The 24,622-nt window shown below is 27.7% G+C and overlaps 1 protein-coding gene across 1 annotated transcript; it reads left to right on the top strand.

The window, feature by feature from the left end:
• Positions 1 to 2,135: 2,135 nt before the first annotated feature.
• On the top strand, positions 2,136 to 6,089 carry CSPIN6 (auxin efflux carrier component 3-like). The gene is given in 6 exon segments (NM_001280786.1): positions 2,136 to 3,656; positions 3,742 to 4,015; positions 4,184 to 4,269; positions 4,953 to 5,110; positions 5,584 to 5,660; positions 5,810 to 6,089. Coding segments are annotated over 6 exon segments (1,911 nt in total). The 5' UTR covers positions 2,136 to 2,407; the 3' UTR covers positions 5,877 to 6,089.
• The last annotated feature ends 18,533 nt before the right edge of the window (positions 6,090 to 24,622 follow it).

Below are 24,622 nucleotides of genomic sequence, written 5' to 3'. Positions count from 1 at the left end.
AATATGATCAAATATAATAACTTTTTTTACCTATGATAAAGTACATTAATACACCAATACTATTATATTAATGCAACCGCCATTTCCACACACCAATTCAATTTCTGTTGGTATGTGTATGCCTCTTTCCATCACCCATTCCATTGTTCCATTTGGTGTTGTTCTTCTATGATTGAGTGGGAATATCGTACCTCTCTGCTATCTGTTTTAAGTTTATTTAGTTTTAAATATAAGATATTTGACAAATTAGGTAACGATTGAAGAAGACATTGAACATTGTATCACTTTTTTTTTTTTTTGCTCGTGTATGGTATTGAGGTTTTGAGAAATAAAAATTTATTTATTGTAGTTAATGGTCTAGGGAGATTAGGAAAGGCTTTTAATTTCTCCAATAATTTGATATTTTTTAAATATATTCTATTAAGGCTATAAGTGATATTTAAACTATTTTTCTTTCATATATTCATGGGTTTTGACCTAAATGAAATGATTTTGTTTCTTTTACTCCAAATTTTGCTGAGAATTACATATCTCACACATCTCTCGAACCCTTTATATATAGATTGTGCAATTTTCAATTGAGAATTGGTTTTGTGGGTAGACATATACTTCCTTTCCTCGACTTAATTACAAAGTCTTTGGCTACTCTGATAACTGATTTTTATCGATTTCTCTTCATTTTTAATCTCTCTCTTTACTTGGGTTAGGGATGAGACAGACATTGGATTTAATGTTAAAATTGTATAACAATCTTAAATTCATTCTCATGTTCATAAGTTTAATTTTATTGTGTATATATATTGTAGTAGTAATTTTAAGTTTTTTTTCTTAATATTTTGTTACTAACATTATGCCTTACAGTTGTATTTTCATGTTTTGTTGAGGGAGTGAAAGTTTGTTAGATAACATGTGAATGCTAGAAAATAAGCTAGAGTTTTATGATTTATGATTAAAGAAACATTATTTAATATATATTGTATTTTTAAACTTCAAAATTAATATTAAAATACAAAAACCGAGAATGTAAGGGGGACAGTGCCCCTAGCCTCTTCTTAAATCCGCTCTTGAGTGTAGGAAAAGGGTACATAAATAAGATAGATAACAAATATAGAGATACAAAGGTCTTAGAGAGAGGGAAAAGAAGAACAAATATTATAGAGACAAAAAAAAAAAAAAAAAAGAATGATTTAAATTATATTGAATAATAAACATTGTCCATTCATTTTTAAATCGGGTGATTAAACTATAGACTATTAAAATTGCGAGTAAACACAAGTTGATGTGTGACAAATTTAAAAGTGAAGATTAAAAAAATGGTATATTCTAAATGATTTCATGTAGATCTTATTCATGGACTTTTTTAAACGGAATTTTGTTTGTGTTTGTTGCAAAAGGAAAAAAATTAAAGTTAGATGAATGAGAGGTCATACAAATTAGTTGGAAGTCCAGATTCAAACGGATTTAGGTGAAGAACATTAAAATTCAAGTCCAATGGTGAGCCTAGCTATAAAGCCAATCTTGTGCTACATGCTATCCATGAGTGAACCTTTGTCTATTTAGGTAGCTTTGTTAAAAAGAATTGACAAAGCTCCCTTGATATTGTTTCCATACATCAACTTCATTGATATATTTATCATATCAGTTTACTATTTCTATAAGTGAAGTAAAGTTGTACGAAAAATAATCAAACAATCATCGTGCCATACCAATCAAAAGATTAATCTACCATAATCTCAATGACAATGAGGTACGTTGTTAAAAATAAATTAAAATCGTTATAACTAGTTATACTATTTTTGGTTTAGAAGTATAATGATTTGTAGTGATTATGTAGTATATAGTTGAAAAAAGAATAAGAAATTGTAAAATGTAGAATAAAAAAAGAAAAAAAAGAGTAAAAAAGTTATGAGCACATACGTTGATGGAGTATGTAAAGTAAGTAAGTAGAAAAGAAGAGATCGGATGTGAGTGAGAGAGGATTTGCACATGAAAACTGCCACTTGTGCAAAGTAGGGCCCACCATAACCCGAATTGGGTTAAACTAACCATAGTAGGCGGTTAACTTCCTTTTTACGAACCAAAAAAAGAACCTCACTTCTTTCTTCTATATATACTCCTCTAATCTCTCTCTCTCCTCTCCGCTCTCTTCACTCTCTCTCTAAATTCATTCAAATTTTTTTGTTTTAAAAAAAATTATAAAAAGAAATCTATATTTTTACGTCTTGTCGTCCCTTCCCTTTCTCATAGTTCCCATCACAAAGCTTTACCAGTCGATTGCTGCAGAACGACATATATTCCCACCCTCTTCGTTTTAGTTAGTTAACTAACCGAAAATTTTCTTTCCTTTTTTACCCTTCTTTTCTCTTCTAATTTATCTTCCACTGCCACTCACCAAACAAAAACCGCCATGATTTCATGGAAGGATCTTTACACCGTCTTAACGGCGGTTATCCCTCTTTACGTCGCCATGATTTTGGCTTACGGTTCTGTTCGGTGGTGGAAGATTTTCACTCCCGATCAATGCTCTGGAATCAATCGTTTTGTCGCCATTTTCGCCGTTCCTCTTCTTTCCTTTCATTTTATATCTTCTAATGATCCTTACGCTATGAACTTCCGTTTCATCGCTGCTGATACACTTCAGAAGATCATTATGTTGTTTTTTCTTGGGATTTGGACTAATTTCACTAAGAATGGGAGTTTAGAATGGATGATTACTATTTTCTCTCTCTCCACCCTTCCGAATACTCTGGTTATGGGGATTCCTCTGTTGATTGCCATGTACGGTGAGTACAGTGGGAGTCTGATGGTACAGGTGGTGGTCTTGCAGTGTATTATTTGGTATACGCTTTTGCTTTTTCTGTTTGAATACCGTGGTGCGAAGATTCTCATTATGGAGCAATTTCCCGAGACGGCTGCTTCCATTGTTTCCTTTAAAGTTGATTCTGATGTGGTTTCATTAGATGGTAGAGATTTTCTTGAGACTGATGCTGAGATTGGAGACGACGGAAAGCTTCACGTGACAGTGAGGAAGTCCAATGCTTCTCGTCGCTCTCTTGGACCTTGTTCACTTCCGGCATTAACGCCTAGACCTTCTAATCTCACTGGTGCCGAGATTTATAGCTTGAGTTCTTCTCGAAACCCTACTCCTCGAGGCTCCAATTTCAACAATTCCGATTTCTATTCTATGATGGGATTTCAAGGTCGATTGTCTAATTTCGGACCTGGAGATTTGTATTCCGTTCAGTCCTCCAGAGGTCCCACTCCCCGGCCGTCAAATTTTGAAGAGAACTCTGCCGTTCAGCCTCAAACTGCCTCTCCGAGGTTCGGGTTTTACCCGGCTCAAACTGTGCCCTCGTCTTACCCGGCTCCAAATCCCGAATTCACTAAAACTGCTAAAATCCCTCAGCCACCGCCGCCTCCTCCGCCGCAGCAACCACAGCAACAACCGCAGAACGCTAAACCAAACCATGACGCGAAGGAGCTTCACATGTTTGTATGGAGCTCTAGCGCTTCTCCAGTCTCTGAAGGCGCCGGTGGACTTCACATTTTCGCCGGGAATGAAGTAGCCGGAGCCGAGCAATCTGGACGGTCCGATCAAGGCGCCAAGGAGATCCGGATGCTCGTGGCTGATCATCCACAAAACGGGGAGAACAAAGGTAACAAACAATCATGATAAAATAAAATAAATAGTTGTAAGATATTTTAAATTCTCAACTAATCTCCATAATTCCATTTTCCCAGAAAATGAGGGCTATGTAGGTGAAGCCTTTAGTTTCAGCGGCAAAGAAGGGGAGGATGAAAGAGATGATCAGAAAGAAGGACCCACAGGCTCAACAGGAGATCAACTCCACGGGAAAGTTTCCGCCGGCGCACCGGACGGCGTGAACTCAAAACTAATGCCGCCGGCAAGCGTGATGACCCGTTTGATTCTAATCATGGTTTGGCGGAAACTGATCAGAAATCCGAACACGTATTCAAGTCTGATCGGATTAATTTGGTCACTCATTTCATTCCGGTAAGCCAAACCCATTTTGATTATTACACAGTAGATTGGATTGAAACATCCATTTCAACTAACTGTTGTTCCCTCTTATTTGGATTTGTGTCTATGAAATTTTGCTCCGTATTTATTGTTTGTTCATGGACTTGTCTTTCTTGTTGGGTCTGTGATGAAATTTTGCAGGTGGCATGTGGCCATGCCTAAAATAATAGAGAAATCGATCTCCATACTCTCTGATGCAGGACTTGGAATGGCTATGTTTAGCTTAGGTAAGTGGTCGTTATCTTTATTTATTATCTTTCTTTAATTAATTATTCTTAAAATTCTAATGAATTAAGAATTAAGAATTAAGAATTAAGACTCAAGGAGAGAAAAAAGAAATCACTTGTTCTTTTGGTCTTTGTTTGAAACATATTATGATCATGTTGTCACGTAAGTATCCTAATAATTGAAGGGAAACCTAATGTAATCATTACAAAGACAGAAAAATATATATATCTTAAAGAGTTGATTTGTTGTTTAATCCGAGAATTAAGAAAAGGTTAGTCTATACCTTTATTATTTAGTTAATTAAACAAAGAAGTGTATTATTTGGTAGTGTGTATAGAGGCTGGCAAAGAATGGGTATTCTTTTTTGTGTGCATTATTTTTTGGTCACATTGTATGTCTGAAAAGGGGATGGGAAGGCTTTTAATCTTGGGCCTTGACCAGCCGACATGAGGGCCCAGTGGGCCCAAATGGGGTAAAGGTCTGAACTGGGTGGTCCAAGGAAGGGTGGGCCGCAGTTAATGCCATCCATTGTACAGTCCAAATTAGTGAAAGTAGTTGAAGTGTAAATTCATGTATTTTTCTTTTTCCTTTTTTTTTTTTTCTTTTTCTTTTTCATTCAAATTCTTCCTTTGGAAAATTGACTAGCGTTTGTTTATTGATGAAAAATTAAAATAAAATAAAGGTATATTTATGGGACTACAACCAAAGATGATAGCATGTGGGAACTCTGTTGCTACTTTTGCCATGGCTATCAGATTCCTAACTGGGCCAGCCGTTATGGCTATTGCTTCCATCGCTATTGGCTTACGCGGAACCCTCCTCCGCGTAGCTATTGTTCAGGTAAGTTCTTTTAATCAGCTTGAGATGACTTTTGAAAATAGTTTTGTTTAAACCATACATCACACTAAACTTGCCTTGCCTTGCTTTCCTTCATTTTGAGTCCATTCCTTAGGTTTAAAATAGTATTCACACATCTCATGATAATTAAATAGTGTTTGAATAACTATAAATAACTTTAATTATAGAATGTTAATTGATTCTATAACAAACATTTTAAAAAGTTACGAATACAATAAAATTTATGAAAGACTCTATTGTTATTAGACTTTTATCAATAACAAACTTTACTGTAGATAGACTCATGTTTATAGTCTATCACTCTTAGACTTCAAGACTTGAATTTATTATGTATGATTTTTTTTTGTTACATTTTATTATATCATTTAATGGTCTGAACCTAATTAAAATTGTATGAGGTTTGTATGAATAAATAGTGAAAAGCTGATGAATCATCCCATGTGCTATTATTGTAGGCGGCATTGCCTCAAGGAATTGTACCATTCGTGTTCGCCAAAGAGTACAACGTCCATCCAGCAATTCTAAGCACCGGGTAACCAATACTCAACCTTTCAAAAATGCCTTTTCTTTGCAGCTTTTTGGTCCTTTTTTCAGGCCCTCTTTTAATATAAAAGCTTCTCCTCATCCTTCTGTGGCCATCATTATTGAGTTTGGTACACTTGCTATCATCATATTATGCAGGGTTATCTTTGGAATGCTCATAGCTCTCCCCATTACTTTGCTCTACTATGTTCTGCTGGGTCTGTAAATTTCTCAAATTCCTTCCATATTTCATAATGGTTTTGAGAAGAAAATGATGGTGACAACAACGACGAAGATCATAGGTTATATATAGAAGAAGTTTGACGAATGCTTAGAGAGAAGCCTCAAGTATAATGTTGGAAAAATGTCGAAGTTTCATCAACTTTGCAAAAGATTTGATATGAAAAGAGCTGTGTTTTGATCATCTTCATATATAAAAGAAAGAAAGAAAGAAAGAAAAAGAAAATCCGAGCAAGAGGAAAAGAAAATCTTCGTTGCCATTTTGGGTGTAAATTTCTGACTCGAGTGGGAGATCAATAGGGAAATTTAAAGATGTTTCTTGATTAGATTTTAATTGAGGAAAAAAAGAAAAAGGAAAAAAACAAAACATCAATTATTCTTAATATTGTTTTTGTTTGGCAATAGATTTAGAAATTATTTTGTGTATGTCGTCTTCTTCTTCTTCTTCTTCTTTTTGGGCTTTGTAATTTCGTTATATATACTATATTATATATTAGGTTGCTGCTGATTATATTTCCATTTTGTCACCGTTTTTTTTTTATACAAAGAATTTTTTTTAAGAATGTAAGACCATCTGATTTTAATCACAAGTCTCTTTTTAGTACACCTTTCATGTCATGAAAACACTAGGCTTGAAATAGGCTCTTATAGGATTGAATAATGTAATTATATGAATTGGTATTTTAAATGTATGATGTCCCCCAACTTGGCCAATGGTGGTCCATCTCCTATAATTATTTTACCAAAAACTTGTCACAAATCAACCGGAGTTATTCCTCCATTTATAATTTTATCTACCATATTCACATTACTCCAGTGAATGTTCTCTTGAAAAAAAAGAAGTACATGTTAATATAGTCTTGTAAAGTTGAAGATACATGCTAGTATCAATTATCAATTAAACTAAGCTTTTGTTGAATTGTCAAGTTTAATATTTTGATTATTATTATTTTTAGTTGACTTATATAGAATATTTTTTTACAACAACAAAATTTAAAATTATAAACTTTGTTTTTACCCAAAATAGAAAATAAAAAAAGGAAAAAAAAATGGAATAATAATACATTCCTTCTCTACCTTCATCTCTTTTAAAAAACAACTTTTAATTAGACAATATATATAGGAGAAAGAGAGAATCAAACTTCTAACAATCTTAGTCACTTTTTTAACTAGTTAAACTCTAATTAAATAGTTAGATTACGAGCTTTTAATTGTTTTATTTATAAATGTAATATTCAAATAATTAAGTTACCTTCTTAACTTTTCAAAGCAAGAGAAAGAGGGAGATTTCTGTTGGTTTGATGAACCAATTATTTATAGAGCTTAAGACCAATCAATTAATTATCTACACACCCTTTCCAAAAAAAAAAAAAAAAAAAACTACTTAGTAATTTTAATTTTCAATTATATATATATGTGGAAATTTGAATAAAAAACTATATTTTATTTATTAAGGATATCATATTCTAATTAGAAGTAGAGTTAATTATTACTTTTTTCAAATTATAAGAATTCAGACCTCCAAATCTAAAAGAAAGATGAATCAATTATTGTCAACATGCCCGCTTTGATACAAGTGAAAAAAAACTAAAATTTTGATATTGAAATAGAGGCTATAATGTCAATAGGTAGATGCATGCATGTCTCTATATAAAGTATGAAAATCAGAATTCCCTTTTTCAAAAAACTAATTTTAAAGTGAAACACTTTATCATACTCATTTTCAAATAAAAATAGTTACATTTTGTGTCTCTTTTAAAAGGTTTATATATATGTGTATTTTACATGTTGCTCAATAAATAAAATATTAATAAACATAATAATTCAAATTGAAATTTCAATTATTTGATCTATCTCTACCACAATTAAAATGAAGATAAAATTAATAGAAATTTATAAAGATAGCTCTAACTTTTCGATCTTCTGAACTATAGAAAATTTTCTATTCTTACCTTAAAAATAATTTAAGAGTCAAATATATATCTTTAAAAAAAACACATGAGAACTTAATAATGATATATTTGATCTACATATACATATATACATACCATATATGAGTTTGTGCATTGTAAAAAAAAAAATTATATCATCCATATAAGGAATAGGGGACATTGGAAAACATTGTAATCAAATTAAATGAAATTGAAATGAAATAACCAACCATTAGTCACCTCAAAATTTCAATCAAATGGTGGTGTATTAATGGAGGGGAGCATACGCCATCCCATTACACAAAACCATGGTCTTTATTTCCTCTATTTAATTACCCCACCTCTATTGTTGTTTTAATTCAATTAATTATTTCCTAAAATAAAATTAAATATTGAAAAACTTGTTCACCTATCACGTAAATATTTATATATATCTGTATATACACACATTGTATCATAATATTTTTTAATATAAATGGAGAACCTTAGATCTTTTAGTTCCTTATACTAATAATGTCATTCAAAACTTAAATCTAATATTTATATTATTGAGTAGAAGAAATGTTATATAGTAATATTTTAGATATCATAACTTTATGATTGATTTTGATTAATTAATTATCTATTATTTTCATAAACCACTTTATCAATCACTCCTCTTAAAAGCAATATTTGGTTTTTCTTAATAAAGGGTTGAAATTATATATAAATCTTAGCTAAAATTCAAAGCATTAAAATATTGTTTTTTAAAAAATACAATATACTTTTTTGGTATGGATTGCTAAACTTTGACCTAATTTTCATGAAAACATACATAAAATATTCTTTTTAAAAAGAACAATAATAAGGTTGATTTCTTTAAATAAAATTAAAAACAAAATAGTTGTCAAAGAGACAACCATTTATTTGGGTTGGAATAAATATGATTTAAAAGAAAGTGGTGAATAATAGAGAAGATGCAATTAATTAGGAAAACCGACATGCATGCTTTCATATGGGAAAGCGATGTATCGGTTTGAATAAAGGCACACTCGCCACCTTTAATCCAAGTTTTGTACGACTTGTCGTTTTATAATATGAGAAGAACCCTTTTTTTTTCTTTTGAAAAATATCTCAACTCACACATTAATTCAACTTTTTATTGTTTTTTTTTTCTTTTATCATTTTACTTGTCCCAATTTTAAGCAAAATATGCAATTTTGTCCTATTTGGTTACTTTTCTTTTTTTTTTAAAAAAAAAAAATCATTTCATTTCTGATCTTGAATGAATTTCTTAAATTTCTAGTAAATCACCCAAATTTGAAATTTAAAGAATCCATCTATTAATTACTATCTTAACTTGGTTTGTATGTGGTGGAAAGATTCAAATCTCCACATTTTACTTCTTTTACTATAACCAAAATATTGTTTCCAATTCTATTGATGACTGGGAAATGATGAAAGTTTGTTTATCCATCTACAAATTTATCGTAATATTTAATTTAATCAAACCAACATCTTCTGCACAAAATTTTTTTTTTATTCATTTTGATTTTGATGATGTGTAAGAGAGAAATTAAACCTTAAATATTAAGATATTGAAAGTATCATTGTTTATGTCCATTAAGCTAGGTTCATTTTGTATACATCTTTATCTAATATTACTTTTTTTAATGTATGATATTGGAATATTATTTAATTATTTAGTGTAAATAAAATCAATTAACTCTCTGACATAGAATTATTTCTATAAGTGCACTGAGAAAAAAGAGAGATTGATTAATAGAAGACTGATAGAGTTCATTTCAACTGGGGTTCAATAAGTGAGAGCTGTTAGATACTCTTAAAACTGGTGTAGCTCATCTAAGAGCAAGAACAACTACAATCCTCTGTGTTATCTTCTTCTTCCTCTTCTATTTATTTATCTCTTTCTTTATTTCTTTATGAGTGTTGGTGTTAATTAGATTTATTCTGCAACATTATTAACTATGTTCTGAGTTTAAAGAAGATTATCAACTACTTGTTTTACACTCCAAATCATGGTGCAAATTCAACAAACATTAATGGATCACATGTTAGATATTGTGAATTCAATTTATAATCCGAAAGCTACAAATTTTCATGGGAACGACAACATTGAGCTTATCGTCTAACAAATTTTTAGGTTCAAAGTATTACTTTTATTAAATCATAATTCAACCATATACATATACGGTTAAATACTTTGATCCATATTGATCAAATAATACCAATAATTTTCATGCAAAAAACGAGACATTTACTATGTAATATAATTTCATACTTTAAGAAGTAAGTTCATAAAGATTAAACCAAATAAAAGTATTAAAACTTAAACCATATTTTAGGATAATATATATGTGTTGAAATTAGACCATTGAAAATATAAAAATTAAAACGAAACAAAATCTAAAGCGTCCAAAATAATATGTTTAAAATTTTATCGTATAATTTTATATCGTGTATTTCTAATATAAAATAGTGTGATTTATATATTGCATATATAGACATGTGTGTATGAATATTTGGAAAATTATTTTAAATGAAAAAATATTTAAAAAAATTATAGAAACAACCCATTAGTTACAATGACGACATCCTTGAACTATCAATTTGCTCAACTATTCCTTAGGTTTATTATTGATTGCAAGCAATCAGTTTTGTTCAATCAATTTTTATTGTTATATCTTATATGGATAAAAAAAAGGACAGTCTTTTTTTATTATTATTAAAACTAGAAAGAAGAATATTGTAGAAAAGTTTTACCTTGAAAATAGGAATTCTGATCTTATATATATTTTACAATCCCAGCCACATATTTTGTCAAAGCTTAAAATGATTAAAGAGATGAAAGAAAGAGAGAAATGTAGCACATCATTTCTTACAGCTAGCTAGGTATGAAATGTCTTTCTATTTTCTCTAAAAGCTCAATAACATTATCTCAATCCAAGGAAAACTCCAGGTTCTTTGTTTTGGAATTTGCCCTAAGGACACTCTCAAGAGTTGGGTCCATTGTTTTTTCTTCTCGTGGCGTTTTCTTATTATTGAATTTCTCATAATGAACAATGCAGAAAATGTATCTTAATCTTAATGGTATCTTATTGTTTTTCAAAATGTAAAAAAAATAAAATAATAATAAATGTCTCAAAAGTCGTCTCACAAATCAAAAAGATTTACCCTTATCAAATATTTAGATCATGTACCATCGTTAATAAGATGTGTCGGTTTTCTTTCAACAATAATTTATTAATGGAGAAGATGATCAATAGATGCATCCACATACGTCTTGATTAAGGTTGAAACATCGAAACATCCGTAAACCCTCATCCTACTCTAAATTTAGAAAAAGAATATCATTTAGATATAGGCCAATAGAACCTAAAGAGAGAAGCTCACTTTCTTTTATTTATCACACTATTTACTATTTCCTACTAACATTTATCCTCTTTATTATAGTTTTTACAATTAAAATTGATTGTAATCTAATACATGCTGAAAGGACTTTGGATTCCTTAGACCTATGCTAGGGTTTAGGGCATAGGGGAGGAATTGAATGTTTTTCTAATCATTATTTTTTTAAAAACAAATTTATTTAGGACAGAATAACATAGATAATAATGCATAAACCAATCATTTCAATTTTTTTTTTTATAAAAAGCCAATCATTTTAAAGTACCATTGTACTTCTTGAATATTGTATTTGTTTTAGTGCTTTGATGATTTTTATTAATTCAATTTAGTTTACTTATTTGTATAAATTTAAATAACTATTTTAGTCTTGTTTTAGCAACAATAGGTTTAAGAATCACAAATGTTTAAAAGCTAATAATAAAAAATTTGTACAATTATTATAAAAGTCATCCATTTATTTTAACAATTTAAATTCTCATTTTAAGTCTTAAGATGTCAAATTTGTTGTTTACAATTCTTATGCATAAGATATGGTTTCTATTTTTTAATAGAAAATTGTATTAAATGAAAAAAAAAAAATTTTTAAAGAAATAATTCATGATATTTTTTTCGATAATGTTGATATGAAAAAATTAGTGATATCAGACAACTATCAAACGATAATTATAAGATTATCGAAGAGTTATCATACGATAATTATAGGGTTATCGACTTTTGAATTTGCTACTTTTGCAATTTAAAAAATGCAGTGACATGGATTTTATTATTATAATTTATTTTGGTATTTTTGTCCGAGTCCTTTTTTAATTTTAACCATTTATAGTGACAAAAGAAATTAAAAGTACACCATAAATCTCAACTACATTGATACATTTTTAAAATTATCATCATACTTAAATTAAAGTTTGAAAATTTGCATCAAAGAAAAAGATATATAATGTTAAATACATACCATGAGAACTTGGAGATCAGCAAATCTAACATACGTGTGAGATTAGATATTAATTTTGAATTCGATGTGAAATATTTGAACCTATTTTAAAAGAGACAATTAAATGGTTTATAGAATTTGTTTTAGTGGATCTTATTCATACAAATATTACAATAGTGAAAATTTGAAAGAAATGATATCACAATATTTTTTTCAATAAACATTGAATGACTAATATGTATGCCATTTAATTATAGTTTACATTATGTATGTAGATCTTAATGTAATTAATTACATAGAATTTTCTTATAGTACATGTTAAGTTTTTTTTTTCTTTTTTTGGTAGAATAGAAATAACACAATAATGATGTAGTTAGCATTTTCAAATATATCAAGATTAACCAACATATTTATAAAAATAGAGTAAAATATAGCAAAATTTTATGTCGATAAATGCAAAAAATTTGTTATATTATTCGTAAATATTTTCAATAATTTTATCTTTTATCATGCTTTCTTACATTTGAACTATACTTTGGTTTTTGAGTTTGATGATGCACATTTTAATTGATTTGGAATTAGTTTTTAATCTCTAACTAGATTAAAATTCACACACAAAAACGATAATATAATGTTTTATCAGAACTCTTTTCCCCCTTACATGCATATCTAAAAATAGGTCATAATTAAGACACAAGAGAGATTTGATGTTATGTACACACAGAATTGAACATAAGTATGAAGGAGAGGTTTTGTTTTTTCTCTTTCTATCTGGTCATCCAAATTCTAAAAGTGCAATTGAAAATTTAGAGAGGAAAAATTGAAATATCGTTATTTGAATCAAAGATAAATTAATGGTGCAAGTGGGAACAAGTTCCTCCTTCATTTTTCCCTTCATAATTCTGATCATACAGAGAATTGGACAAATCATATTTGAACACTCCGTGTATCTTCCATAAAACTTTTTAATTTTGTGTCTCATATTTGAAAGGTTTACAAACCTATTAAAGTATGGAAATGTCAAGGTACTTGAAAAGCCCTTACAGAAGTTAGAAATTGTGAATACAAAGACTTATTTATTATTAACGAATTTTTGGCAATCATTTCCTTTTCTACTTATAGTTTTTTAAAATTAATTAAGTTTATGCCCTCTACTTTATCTATAAATTTCTTTAAATATAAGCAAAAAAGTTTAAAACTAAAAAAGTACAAGTAACGTCAAAGTCATAGTGTGAAGTTTATGAGAAAATTAATACAAGTTTTTAAAAAATAAAAAATTGAAAACAAAAAGGGCCTTAGTAGTTGTAATTAGAAATTTGAACTTTCAATTATAAAAACTAAGCACTCAAATTCATGCACAATGTATTAATATTGAGCCCTCAAATCTAGGTCATGGTAGAAATTATAACATTTGTATAAGGTTTGATAATTTGATAATGCCATTTTTAATGAAAACTTAAAGTTGCAATTGATACCTACCGCCATATGCTTACAATTATTAACAAAATGATGATGAAAATTGATGAGGTAAACAAAAGCTTTCATTTTTCTTTGAGAAGAAAATAAAGAAGTGTGTGGAAGCATGGAGGGGTATTGTGTTATGTTGGGAGAAGTTAAGAAAGTGACAAGGAAAAAGGGATAATATTCAACCAAAGAAATCAAAATTGTGGTGCTTTTAAGATTGGTTTTTATAGCCATGCACACGTGAGAACCATATAATATATATATATATATAATAAGAAGAATAATTAAGAAGGGGATCGAGGGGCCTTGTTCATGTGGACTACCATACTGCCCACCATGTGCATTGGCCTCTAAAACACTTCAATCCAACACTTATTACAATCAATGATGTTTTGTGTTTCTATGTGTTTAATCATTCTTCAAACTTTTGGGGTACCACAAAGTTATATAGCAAACATGAGAGGGGTACTCAAGATATATATATAGTTTAATTTTAATGTTTCTGTCTTTCCATTAGAGGCTAATTTTGGTTATTTAGGTATTTATCAGACCTTTGAGATTGAAGTATATTCATATGATCATAGGGATATTCTCTGTTTCTTACATTCTGTTGGATAATTATTTACCTATTGATTGTTTGGTTATAGTTTTTTTTAAAAAAAATTAAGTTTATTTTCAGTTTCTTACCCTTCTACAGTTTTCTTAAGTCAAACATTTGTATTCTTAGTTAAATTCCACTAAAAATTTAGCTTTAATTTTTAAAAATATTGGTAAAAAGTTATATAACATAGCAATAAATCTAGTGATGTGTAAAGTATGCTTATAAGTTTAATTTATTTTTATAAAAATTCGTTACCAAATAGAATAATATTTGTTTTTTGAAATTAAGGCTATAAATATTCCTTTCACCTCTAAATTTTCTGTTTTCTGTTTTATGCATAATCTACTTTTTATCGATATTTTAAAAAACCAAGAAAATTTTGAAAATTAAAAAAATAGTTTTGGTTTTTCTAAAAAACGAATCGCTAAAGATTACCTTTAACTCTACTAATAAAAATATTAGAGAAAATAGACTTCATTTAATAAAAGAACAAAACTAAAATAAAAATGTCATCAAAGAACTTTAACCATTTTATTCATATTTTTCAATTTTATCAACTTTCAAAACATTTTTACGATATTGGACTTACATTTAATATGATAATTATGATGTATAGCATTTTTAAATATTATAATGAATAAATTACATTTTTAAAACGCATGCAGGCTAGTTAAATACTCATCATTTATAAAGAAACATATTTTAATCATAGTTAGATTCCAAAAAACAAATTTAAATTTATAAGCAAGCTTAATTTTCAAGACACTCAAAAGTAAATATTAACAGTGCTGGTTTTAAGTTTCTCTAAAAGTGTTATGTAGTTATGTATATAAACCTAGCTACTATATCAAAAACACCATTTTGCAACTTTTATATTTAATTAAGGGTAGATCAACTTAACCCTAAAATAGAAATTGCAAATTTCAATATATACTGTATGTGTATATATTATAAGAGAACTTTGGAAAGAAAAGATGAAAGGGATAGAGATCAAATCGTAACCCACAAGGGTGGGGACTTGAGCCAAGTTAGGCAGAATGTGTTTGGACTTTACAAGTCAGTTTGTTTGTGTTTTCTTTTAGATTTGAATAATGATATTAAAAAAGAGAGATAATAATTGGAGGAGTGAGTGTCCCAAAGAATGGAGTATTTTGTATATCTTGGAGTCTATATTTGGTCCTACCAATATATTTGGTTTAAGTCTTTTTACCCTTTGCAAAAGTAGGGTTTGTGTATGCGTGAGTTTGAGAGTGATTGAAGAGTAAAGTTCAATTTCCATCCCCCACACACTGTTTTATTGGAAAGATATGAAGGGATTGTAAAGCTGACCAAACCTAACCCTTTCTCTCTTCTTTTTATTTGCCCTAATATTCATGTACATGTAAAAACACGATATCTACAAATGTACCACACACAAAATAATTCAATACGATTTATTGCTATTTGTTTGTTCTTTTCCCATGTGAAATTCTTTTTTTATTTTAACGCTATCAGATTTAAAATGGACTATATTTGATCATTGAAAACAAAATCTTCGGTAATTGATAGTTTGGATATGCTTCTTATATTATACTAGTGTATATATATATAATGTACTTCATGTACTTTAGGCAATCACCTCTCATTATTTAATGATATTGTGCTTTACAAAATTAGTATGAGGTTGAAGTTCAATCCAATGCTTATGTATGCTCTCATTTGTTTGCACTAAAATATGTGATTTTTATCGAACAAAGTCTTAATTGTTATTATTGTTGTATGAGTGGAATAACATGGATTGAACAAGATAGTTTACATGAATTGATCACTTTGCTTTCTCTTTTTTAACGTAGAGAAGCCTGACAAAAAAGTCTTATTGATTGCACCTAAAAATAATGTCAGTAATCTTATTTATTTAATAATACTTAGATTAGAATTCTTAGTTTAAAATAAAATGGCTACAAAAAAGAGAGAAAGAAGTTAAAGAAATTAGCATATGAAAACAACTATAGTAAATGAAAATTATAATTTTTTATTATTTCAAGTGGATTATTTGACGAAGCTAAAGATTGTGAACATAAAATAGGTTGAAAGAAATGGTACTTTAGGTATTTTTGTTGCTTCCTCGTGTCTAAAGTGAACCTAAATTAACTGACATAAAATATGTGTATACTATGAACAAAGATATGTATGGTTAATAAAATGTACGTACTAAGAATGAAAATACTTAATAAAATAAAATAACAATGTTTAAGTGGTATAGAATTAATTTGTTCTAAACTTTGAAATTTTGAACGTTTTTCTTTCAACTATCTAATTTAAATTTTTATATATTTAGTGGGAAAAAGATTAAAAAATAATCTGCTTGGTAGGTGATTTAAGAAAAAAAAAACTCAATAAAAATAAAAGTTATTGTAGTTTTGTTCAATAAAATCTTATTCTATCATAAATGTTTATATTGTTAGTAGTTTATGTGCAAATGCATTCTCTATTTAACAAATGTGTATAATTATTATTATTTTAATATACTATATAATAAATATTATAAAATTACTTTTGAGATCTCTTGAAAATCAAATATAAGAAAAAAAATAAGGCTTTTGTAAAAGTTATATTTTTCTCTGTTTTAAAGAATTTATGCATCATAATATATGAAAAGTTGATTAATTAAAAACCATATATAGGAAATTGTTCTGTTAATTAATAAGCAAATTAAAAAAGAAAAATGAATTAGTGGTGATCTGCCAAACTTTTCATCACTAGAAACTTTGAAAATCTTCGCTTTTTATCTGTAAAAGCATCCAAGATTTGGTTGGAGAGTACCAAACACTCTTTTTTTATTTGTTGAATTTTGAAAGAAGTTTCTTCCTTTTAATGGCAGATTTATTTTCCTTTTATAATTATGGGCACACACAAAAAAGTAGCCCCCTGGTGTACCATGTGACCAATTGATAGCAAAATAGACCACTAAGATCTCGAGATCGATCTTCATCTTATAAAATTATCGATGTATATAAATATTATAATATAACTCTTTTAAAATATTTGAATTAGTAAATTTGTATATTTATGACTTAAGTAAGTTTAGGTTTTTCAGGGTTTAGGGTTTGAGATTATTGATCATAAGAACTAAATGTTGTAATTAATTATATTATATAGTTGAATTCTCTTCCATCATTGTTGATGGATTAATTTTACACTAATATTTTTAAGGTGATTTTCAAGTAAAATAAGTTTTATTCTCTTGTTATTTTTCATTGTTATTCTTCTTCATCTATTATAGTTGCAAATCCATCTTTTATCCTATTTGATCTAGATCCATTTCTAACATGATATTTTGTTTATATTTTTAGTATTGACTAATCATGTATCATGTCGTTAGTATATGATCTCACAAAAAATATGTTTTTGTTACAAATTACATAAAGTTTAAATTTAAAAAAAAAATGAAAGTTTAAAGTGGGATATAAAACAGAAAAGAGTAGAAGAAGACTTTAATTTTTCTTCAAATGAGTTCCTTAAACACTGCCATGTGACAAATAATTATTTTTATTCCAAGGACCTTAATGTAAGATTCCAAATAAAGACTTTCCTCTAATTAAAAATGTAATTCTACAAAGAATGTATAACATTTTTTATGAATGCTAAAAGGTGTTTTTGTTTGTGCTTGATTACGTTCATTTTCTGAGCTTTTTGTTAGGGTATTTTGTTTGTGTCATGAACTTGTAAATAATTTAGTATATTGAAAAAAAGTAAAAATTTTGTTATAGAAGTTATTTTCTGGAAGAAAAACTCATGGTTAATACTAATTTTTATTATCCTAACTTATCATGTTATTAATTTAAATTAGGTACAAATATTTATATTTAAAAAGTTAACTCGTTACATAAACAATTAAAGAATCACAAATATTACAAAATCTATCGGTGATAAATGATATTAATGACAGATTTTTATCAACGATATAGTACTTTTATCACCAATATACGTAGTTTTACTATTGATAGACTCCTAAAGTTTAATATAGATTTTATTATGTCTGCATTATTATTATTGTTTTTTTCTTATATTATGCTATATATGTGGCTATTCTAGACTTGATTGTTGTATTTACAATTGTCACCTAGAAACTAAAAGATTAAAATAGTCATGATGTGAATCACATACATTGACCAAATAAAATTAAAAGACACAAATCAATGGTTTGTTATAATGGAAAATAAATGTATATCTATAGGACAAACTCAAATTTATATATCCATGGTAAACTTTTATATATATATATATAATTAAAGTAAATAATATCATACTACGTAAAAATATACATATAAAGAGTCGTTGTCGTTAAGATTGAGTAGAGCAGGAATGTTTTTATTGAAATTCTAGCTATTTCATCTCTCTTCCCTAGATTGCTTGTTCTTAACATCTATGACCGAAGTGAAATAGCAAAATTTTCCAAAGACTTTGCTAAACCTTAGCCTTTTATCAACTTCGGGATGATTTATTAACTATTTCTATTATATATATATATATGCTTCTCCAAACTAATCCTATTTTCGTCATTGTGATATATAAGCACTACAATACCTTTCAATTGAAGTATTCGTTTCAATTTAAGCATTATTATATATGTGTGTGTTTCCTACCTAAGTAATAGTGATTTCTTAACCCAAAGTATATAGATGTTATTAGTATATATTACATATGCAAAAAAAATGGATGAATCTAATGTCAAACAATAAAAGTTCCCATGTAATATCATCAAAACGAAACATAAATAGAAAAACACAAAGATATGATGATTCAGTTCGATGCAATATCATCTTCTACCGTAACTCTCATACAACTTACCGTTCCTATTTAACTTAGTCACCTTCTAAGCTTGAGATCATTTCTATTTTTATTATAATATTATTTTACCTCTTGTTCAATTTGAAGATACATTTAAATTAAATAAAATTATTTGGGCTTATCCTAAATATGAGATCTCAGATCAATACATACAAACTTAAACTCTTTTAAATACGAATAAGTTTTGTACTTCCAAAATGAAGTAATTATTCTTGAAAAACTCTAGACCCAAATCTTCAAGACGCTCGCATTAGTCTCACAGCTAAGAGGTTTAATTTACACAAACTTCTTTTCAATAAACGCTCTCACACCACACGCTCACTCACTTGTACAACAAAGAGGCTAACTTGAAATGGAATAAAAAAGAGAAATATATATGAGTTTTTACGAGGATAATTTCCAAAAGAGAGAAAAAATAATCTTTATTAAAAAATATGTCAAAAATTGGACCTTCAAATTCAAAACATATATATAAGGTAACTTAGCTTTGAAAAAATATAAACCCAAACTCATCTACCGTAACAATATATTGTGTATAGGTAAAGAATCTATTAACTACATACCAAAAGTCAATAATTGATTAATTTTAGTAATCGTTAAACTCGATATTTAATTCACCAATAAAACTTAATTCTTTTCTCTAAAATTGGTATATTAATTCAAAACATAGAAGGTAACTAGGTACATTGTGGCTTTAATTTTTCTTCACTCTAAAATTCAAATCACATGATGAGAGTAGTTTGAAGACAAGATATATAGACAAAATAAGGATAACAAGGCATGTGGATCCATAGATGAGGACCAAAACTATTTAAAACCCCTTGGCTTTGTAATGGTCATAAATAACATTACATTCACATATATATACACACAACAACAAGTAATCAATCTACATTGTGAAAAAGAGAGAGAAATGTGATGGTTTATGTAGGGCAAACCACGGACAGCAGCTGGGTCCATAGAGAGGGACCAAAATACACACTCAACCATTAATGGTGAATTGGATGAGAAAAAGAGATCCCTTCTGACAAACCATGTCATGACAACACACACTATACTTTTCACTTTTTAATTTTCCTACCCTAAATTAGGGTTTATAAGTTGGTCAAGTTAGTCGTAAATGATATTTACTTTTGTCAATATTATATGGAAAATGTTGTTATATGATATACAATTTTATCTCATCTATCCTAACCTATTCATAAAAGCTTCGAAGTTAATTATTACAAATTTAATTTTAAAACTTTAAAGTTTGTATATATATTATGGTTTCAAAACTTAGTTTAATATTTTGTTGGTATTGATAATGTGTTGTGGCGTTTGTGAATTTTAAAATTTTAGAAGTTTATAAACTGAAATAATTTTGTGGTTTGGAAAGTTTGGAAGATAAGGGTTTGAAAGTTTAAGAACAAATTTATTATTTCTATATTTTTTAAAACAAAGAAAAAATGAAAGAAGTATAAAAAAGATTAGGATAATACTAATTTCTTTTTCAGAGTTGAATACCTCATCAATAGATCCTATTCGAACTCTTCCAATTAGTGGCCCTCTTTAAAAGAACTCTCCAACCCACATGCATACACAATCCCTTTTCCTTTGCACTCAACACAAGTTTACATCAAATTCCCTTTATCAAACTGCACAAAGTTGAAAGCAATGTATACATAGATATATAGATATATATATATATTAATACCCTTCAATGTGTAGACAAAATTTAGGTATACTTTTAAAATCTTAATTTAAATTTTTAAGTTCTCTTTAAGACTTAGTTTATAGTTATTCTAATTTTGAAAATGATCATGTCAACCGTGTTTCTAGAAAAATCAATTATGAATGTAATATACCTGTGTTCGGTCAATTTCAAACTTTTAACTTCAAAAAGTGAGTAGTAATTTCAAAAATGCTTTTTTTTTTTTTTTTTTGTCGTTGATTTCAAATAATACTATAGCTCATATGATTTAAACTTTAATTTATTTTATATATTTTTTAAAGGAGATTTTTCAAAAATAGCAAATTTTATAAAATATATACAAACTATAGCAAATTCTATCACTAGTATCATTGATATGTTATAGTGATAAAATTCAAATTTTTGCTATAACTTGTAAATACTTTAATTTATTTTGTTATTTTTATAAAAGTCTCTTCTTTTAAATATAAGAGTGTTTGATTATATATAAGAGAAATAGACCGTTTATAAAAAAATTATATTAGTTATCGAAGAAAAATTTATGGTATTGAACTCTTCCATTTGAAAATTTAAGACTAATTTAAAATTTAAGATATATAAATTAGTGGTATAAGAAATTAAATGTACAAAACAAAATTTTAATTAATAAAGAATAAATTGAAAATTTGAAAAATTGAAAAATTTGTTAAAAAGTGACAATCCTAATAAAAAAATCACTTTAAAGAAAAGTTGTGTGGAGTATGGATATGATCCGAATGGTCATGAGAAGGGAGGAAGAGTCATCGAATCGGAAAAGAAACATGACCACTCTGGCCCAAGAAAAGGGAGGGAGACACATATCCCTCACTCGACCTCAAAGCGAGGCTACCTAATGCTATTTTATATTGATTCACGTTTCTAATTACAATTACTCTCATGGATTGACTATATGAGATCGATCATCCTCCACTTCTTTTATAATATGTTTAAATCATTGTTTGAATAACTATATAATTAATCAATATTAACTTTTGTATATGTGATTTGGATTATAAAAAATGACATAATTAATTGACATTTTGATGAAAAGCTTAGAGTCCATTCCACTAGACAAAAGATAAACTTATGACTTCGAAAAATTGCATTAAATGACCTATATGGTCCTAGCCTCATCGTGCAATATGAGGGCATGACGGATGTAAAAAATTAGAGTAATTATTAGGGATAACAGTTTTAGAAATAATAATTAAATATATAATAATATTATTTTTAAGAGATTACAAATATAGTAAAGTCTATATAGATTAATATTTATAACATGGTCTATTATTCGTTTATAATTTAGGGAAAGTATCACAATTTTTACTCTCAAAATTTTCAATACAAGCATCAAAGAGTATATGTAGAAAGCATAACACGGACCTATAGACGTTCATTTCTTTTATAGATAAGTTTCTTACCCACTCTAAAAAAACATATTGTTATTATAAAGTTGTGTTCAATTCTATCTAAATTTTGACTCTATTTGTACAAGTTTATTTTCTTTTGTATCACGTCGTTCTTCCCCTACTCTAAACAAATTTACTACAATCACATAAAAGCCATACCCTTTAACTTCTCCTATTAGCTGGAGTTTTACATTTACAATTAAATATCTTTAAAAAAATTAAATAAAACAAGTATTCATATATTTATTAGGATAAACATAAACCTTCATACCTATCTCTATAATGGTATGCTATTGTTCACTTTGGTCACAATCTTTGCAACTTTGTTTCTCTACTCTTAATAATATATGGTGGATTTTTATTAGGATGTAATGAACATGTGATGGGTTAGTGATATATACGGATTACAATGAACAACTATATAATTATTATATGATGGTTACTAATTATTGATGAGTTTTAAAAGTTGTAAATAGTTATTTTATAATACTTTTTATCTCAATCATCCGAAATCTTTCCCTACTAATACTGTCAACATATTTTAACAAAGGAATCAAACAATACTGAACATCATAAATGGAGTTGAGATGGGAAGTTGGGTTAATTAAGTAATCAAAACCTATAGCTACTTGCATGAAAAGATGTTAAATTAAAGCTTGATGAATTATAGACATGTTACAATCATAGATTTATTATTGCTATTTATTTGGAAAGTTAAAAAAAGAAATGAATAATTGAATAATTGAAGCAAAAGCATAGCACGTGGGAGAGAGCAATAGAGTGATGGGTAGTGTAGTTGGTCCAAATACAATCCAACAAATTTGAGGGTTACAAAATCAAAATTATAAATGAAAATTCAGAAGGGGCAAATTCATTCAATTAATTTAGTACATTTACTTCTCTTTTCAATTGTGGACCTTTTTGTTTCCTATTAGTTTCACATCTTTTTCATCTCTATGTACTCAATTTAATTTTATTCTATCATCAAATCTTCTTCTTCATTTTCCTTTCTTTAATGTGTGCTTTACTATATGGCCCCATTAATCCCTATATATTACCTAAATATATAACTTCATCACAAAGTTTTCATAACTCTCACTCTCATCCTTTATCACGTCCTCAAAAAAAATTAAATTTTCGTTGATTTTTGCCATCTTAAAAAGTGGTATTTTTGTCTAATGATTAAGATGTTTGTGATTTTAATTCTTCGGATAATTAGTTAAATAATTTAAGATAAATATTCTCTTTTGAATTATTTTGTTGTTTCAAAAGCAAGCCATATTCTTTTTTAATTCGTTGTATTTTTACATATAACAAGTGATTTATTGGCATGAGAAATACGAGTAAGGTGAGTTGATGTGAAGTAGGTAGGTTTTTGACCTTATGAGTGAAAAATATTTAAATCAGTATATTTTATGATTATATACCAACTAAAGGTATTTTCAATCTCTCTCAACCTGTAAATTAAAATGGAGAGCACAGTTTAACTAATATGTGTTAAAAATAATTTAAAAGGGTGTTTGAGTGTTTTTATTTTTCTAATGTATTTTACAATATAAAAATCATTTATGTGAAAATAAAATTGTTACAAGTATTAGGTGATATTACAAAATGAGATGCTTTTTCAAATTTAATCATGTATGAGATTGTTTGTCTCAACCTCATTTGGATCAATTTATTGTTTTTAAAAATTTTGAAGTTTTAATTCTTCTTATTTATTTTTTAAAAAATAAAAAAAAAGGTTAAAATAGACGTATATACTAAAGATCTTTAGTTTGTGAAGACTAAATTGGAAAAAGAGGTAGAGATCACGAATAACTTATATATATTTTTTGTCTTGGATATATGTCAACTTATTTCATAAGGTACATTTAAAAAAAATTATAATATCAAAAGTTATATTTATTAATGTTAAATTATTAAGAGAGAAAAAAATTATCAATTTTCATCCCAAATTTATTGTATATATATAGTATCAACTTTAATTATAAACTTTCAATTTCGTCATATTTATATTTTTAATTACATAAATTAATTAGTTTATGATGACTCTTATATTCTTTCTAATTAAAGTCAGTGAAAGTTGGATGGAAGATAAAAATGGTAACATCTATTTAAGTTTTAAGGTTCAATATTGATAAAATTTAATGTACATGAAAATTGGCACAACCTAATTAACAATTTTAGAATGAAAACTATTGTTATTATTGTTATTATTATTATGAATGACTGAAAATTAGAATAATAATTGTATTTTTCGTTTAAGTTCAACACTATAGAAGTTAAGTTTTAGATATATCTAACTTATATATACGTATGTAATTACATCTTAATCAATATTAAATTAATTTTATGTCATATGTATTAGAGAACATTTTGTTAGAGGCAATTACGTATAGATAACATGAATTTAATATGGTAATATTAGATATAGCAAAAGTTTGAAT

The sequence above is a fragment of the Cucumis sativus genome, chromosome 5 (genome assembly GCF_000004075.3).
Source record: "Cucumis sativus cultivar 9930 chromosome 5, Cucumber_9930_V3, whole genome shotgun sequence".
Classification (NCBI taxonomy): Eukaryota; Viridiplantae; Streptophyta; class Magnoliopsida; order Cucurbitales; family Cucurbitaceae; genus Cucumis; species Cucumis sativus.
This window is presented reverse-complemented; position numbering and strand designations above follow the sequence as displayed.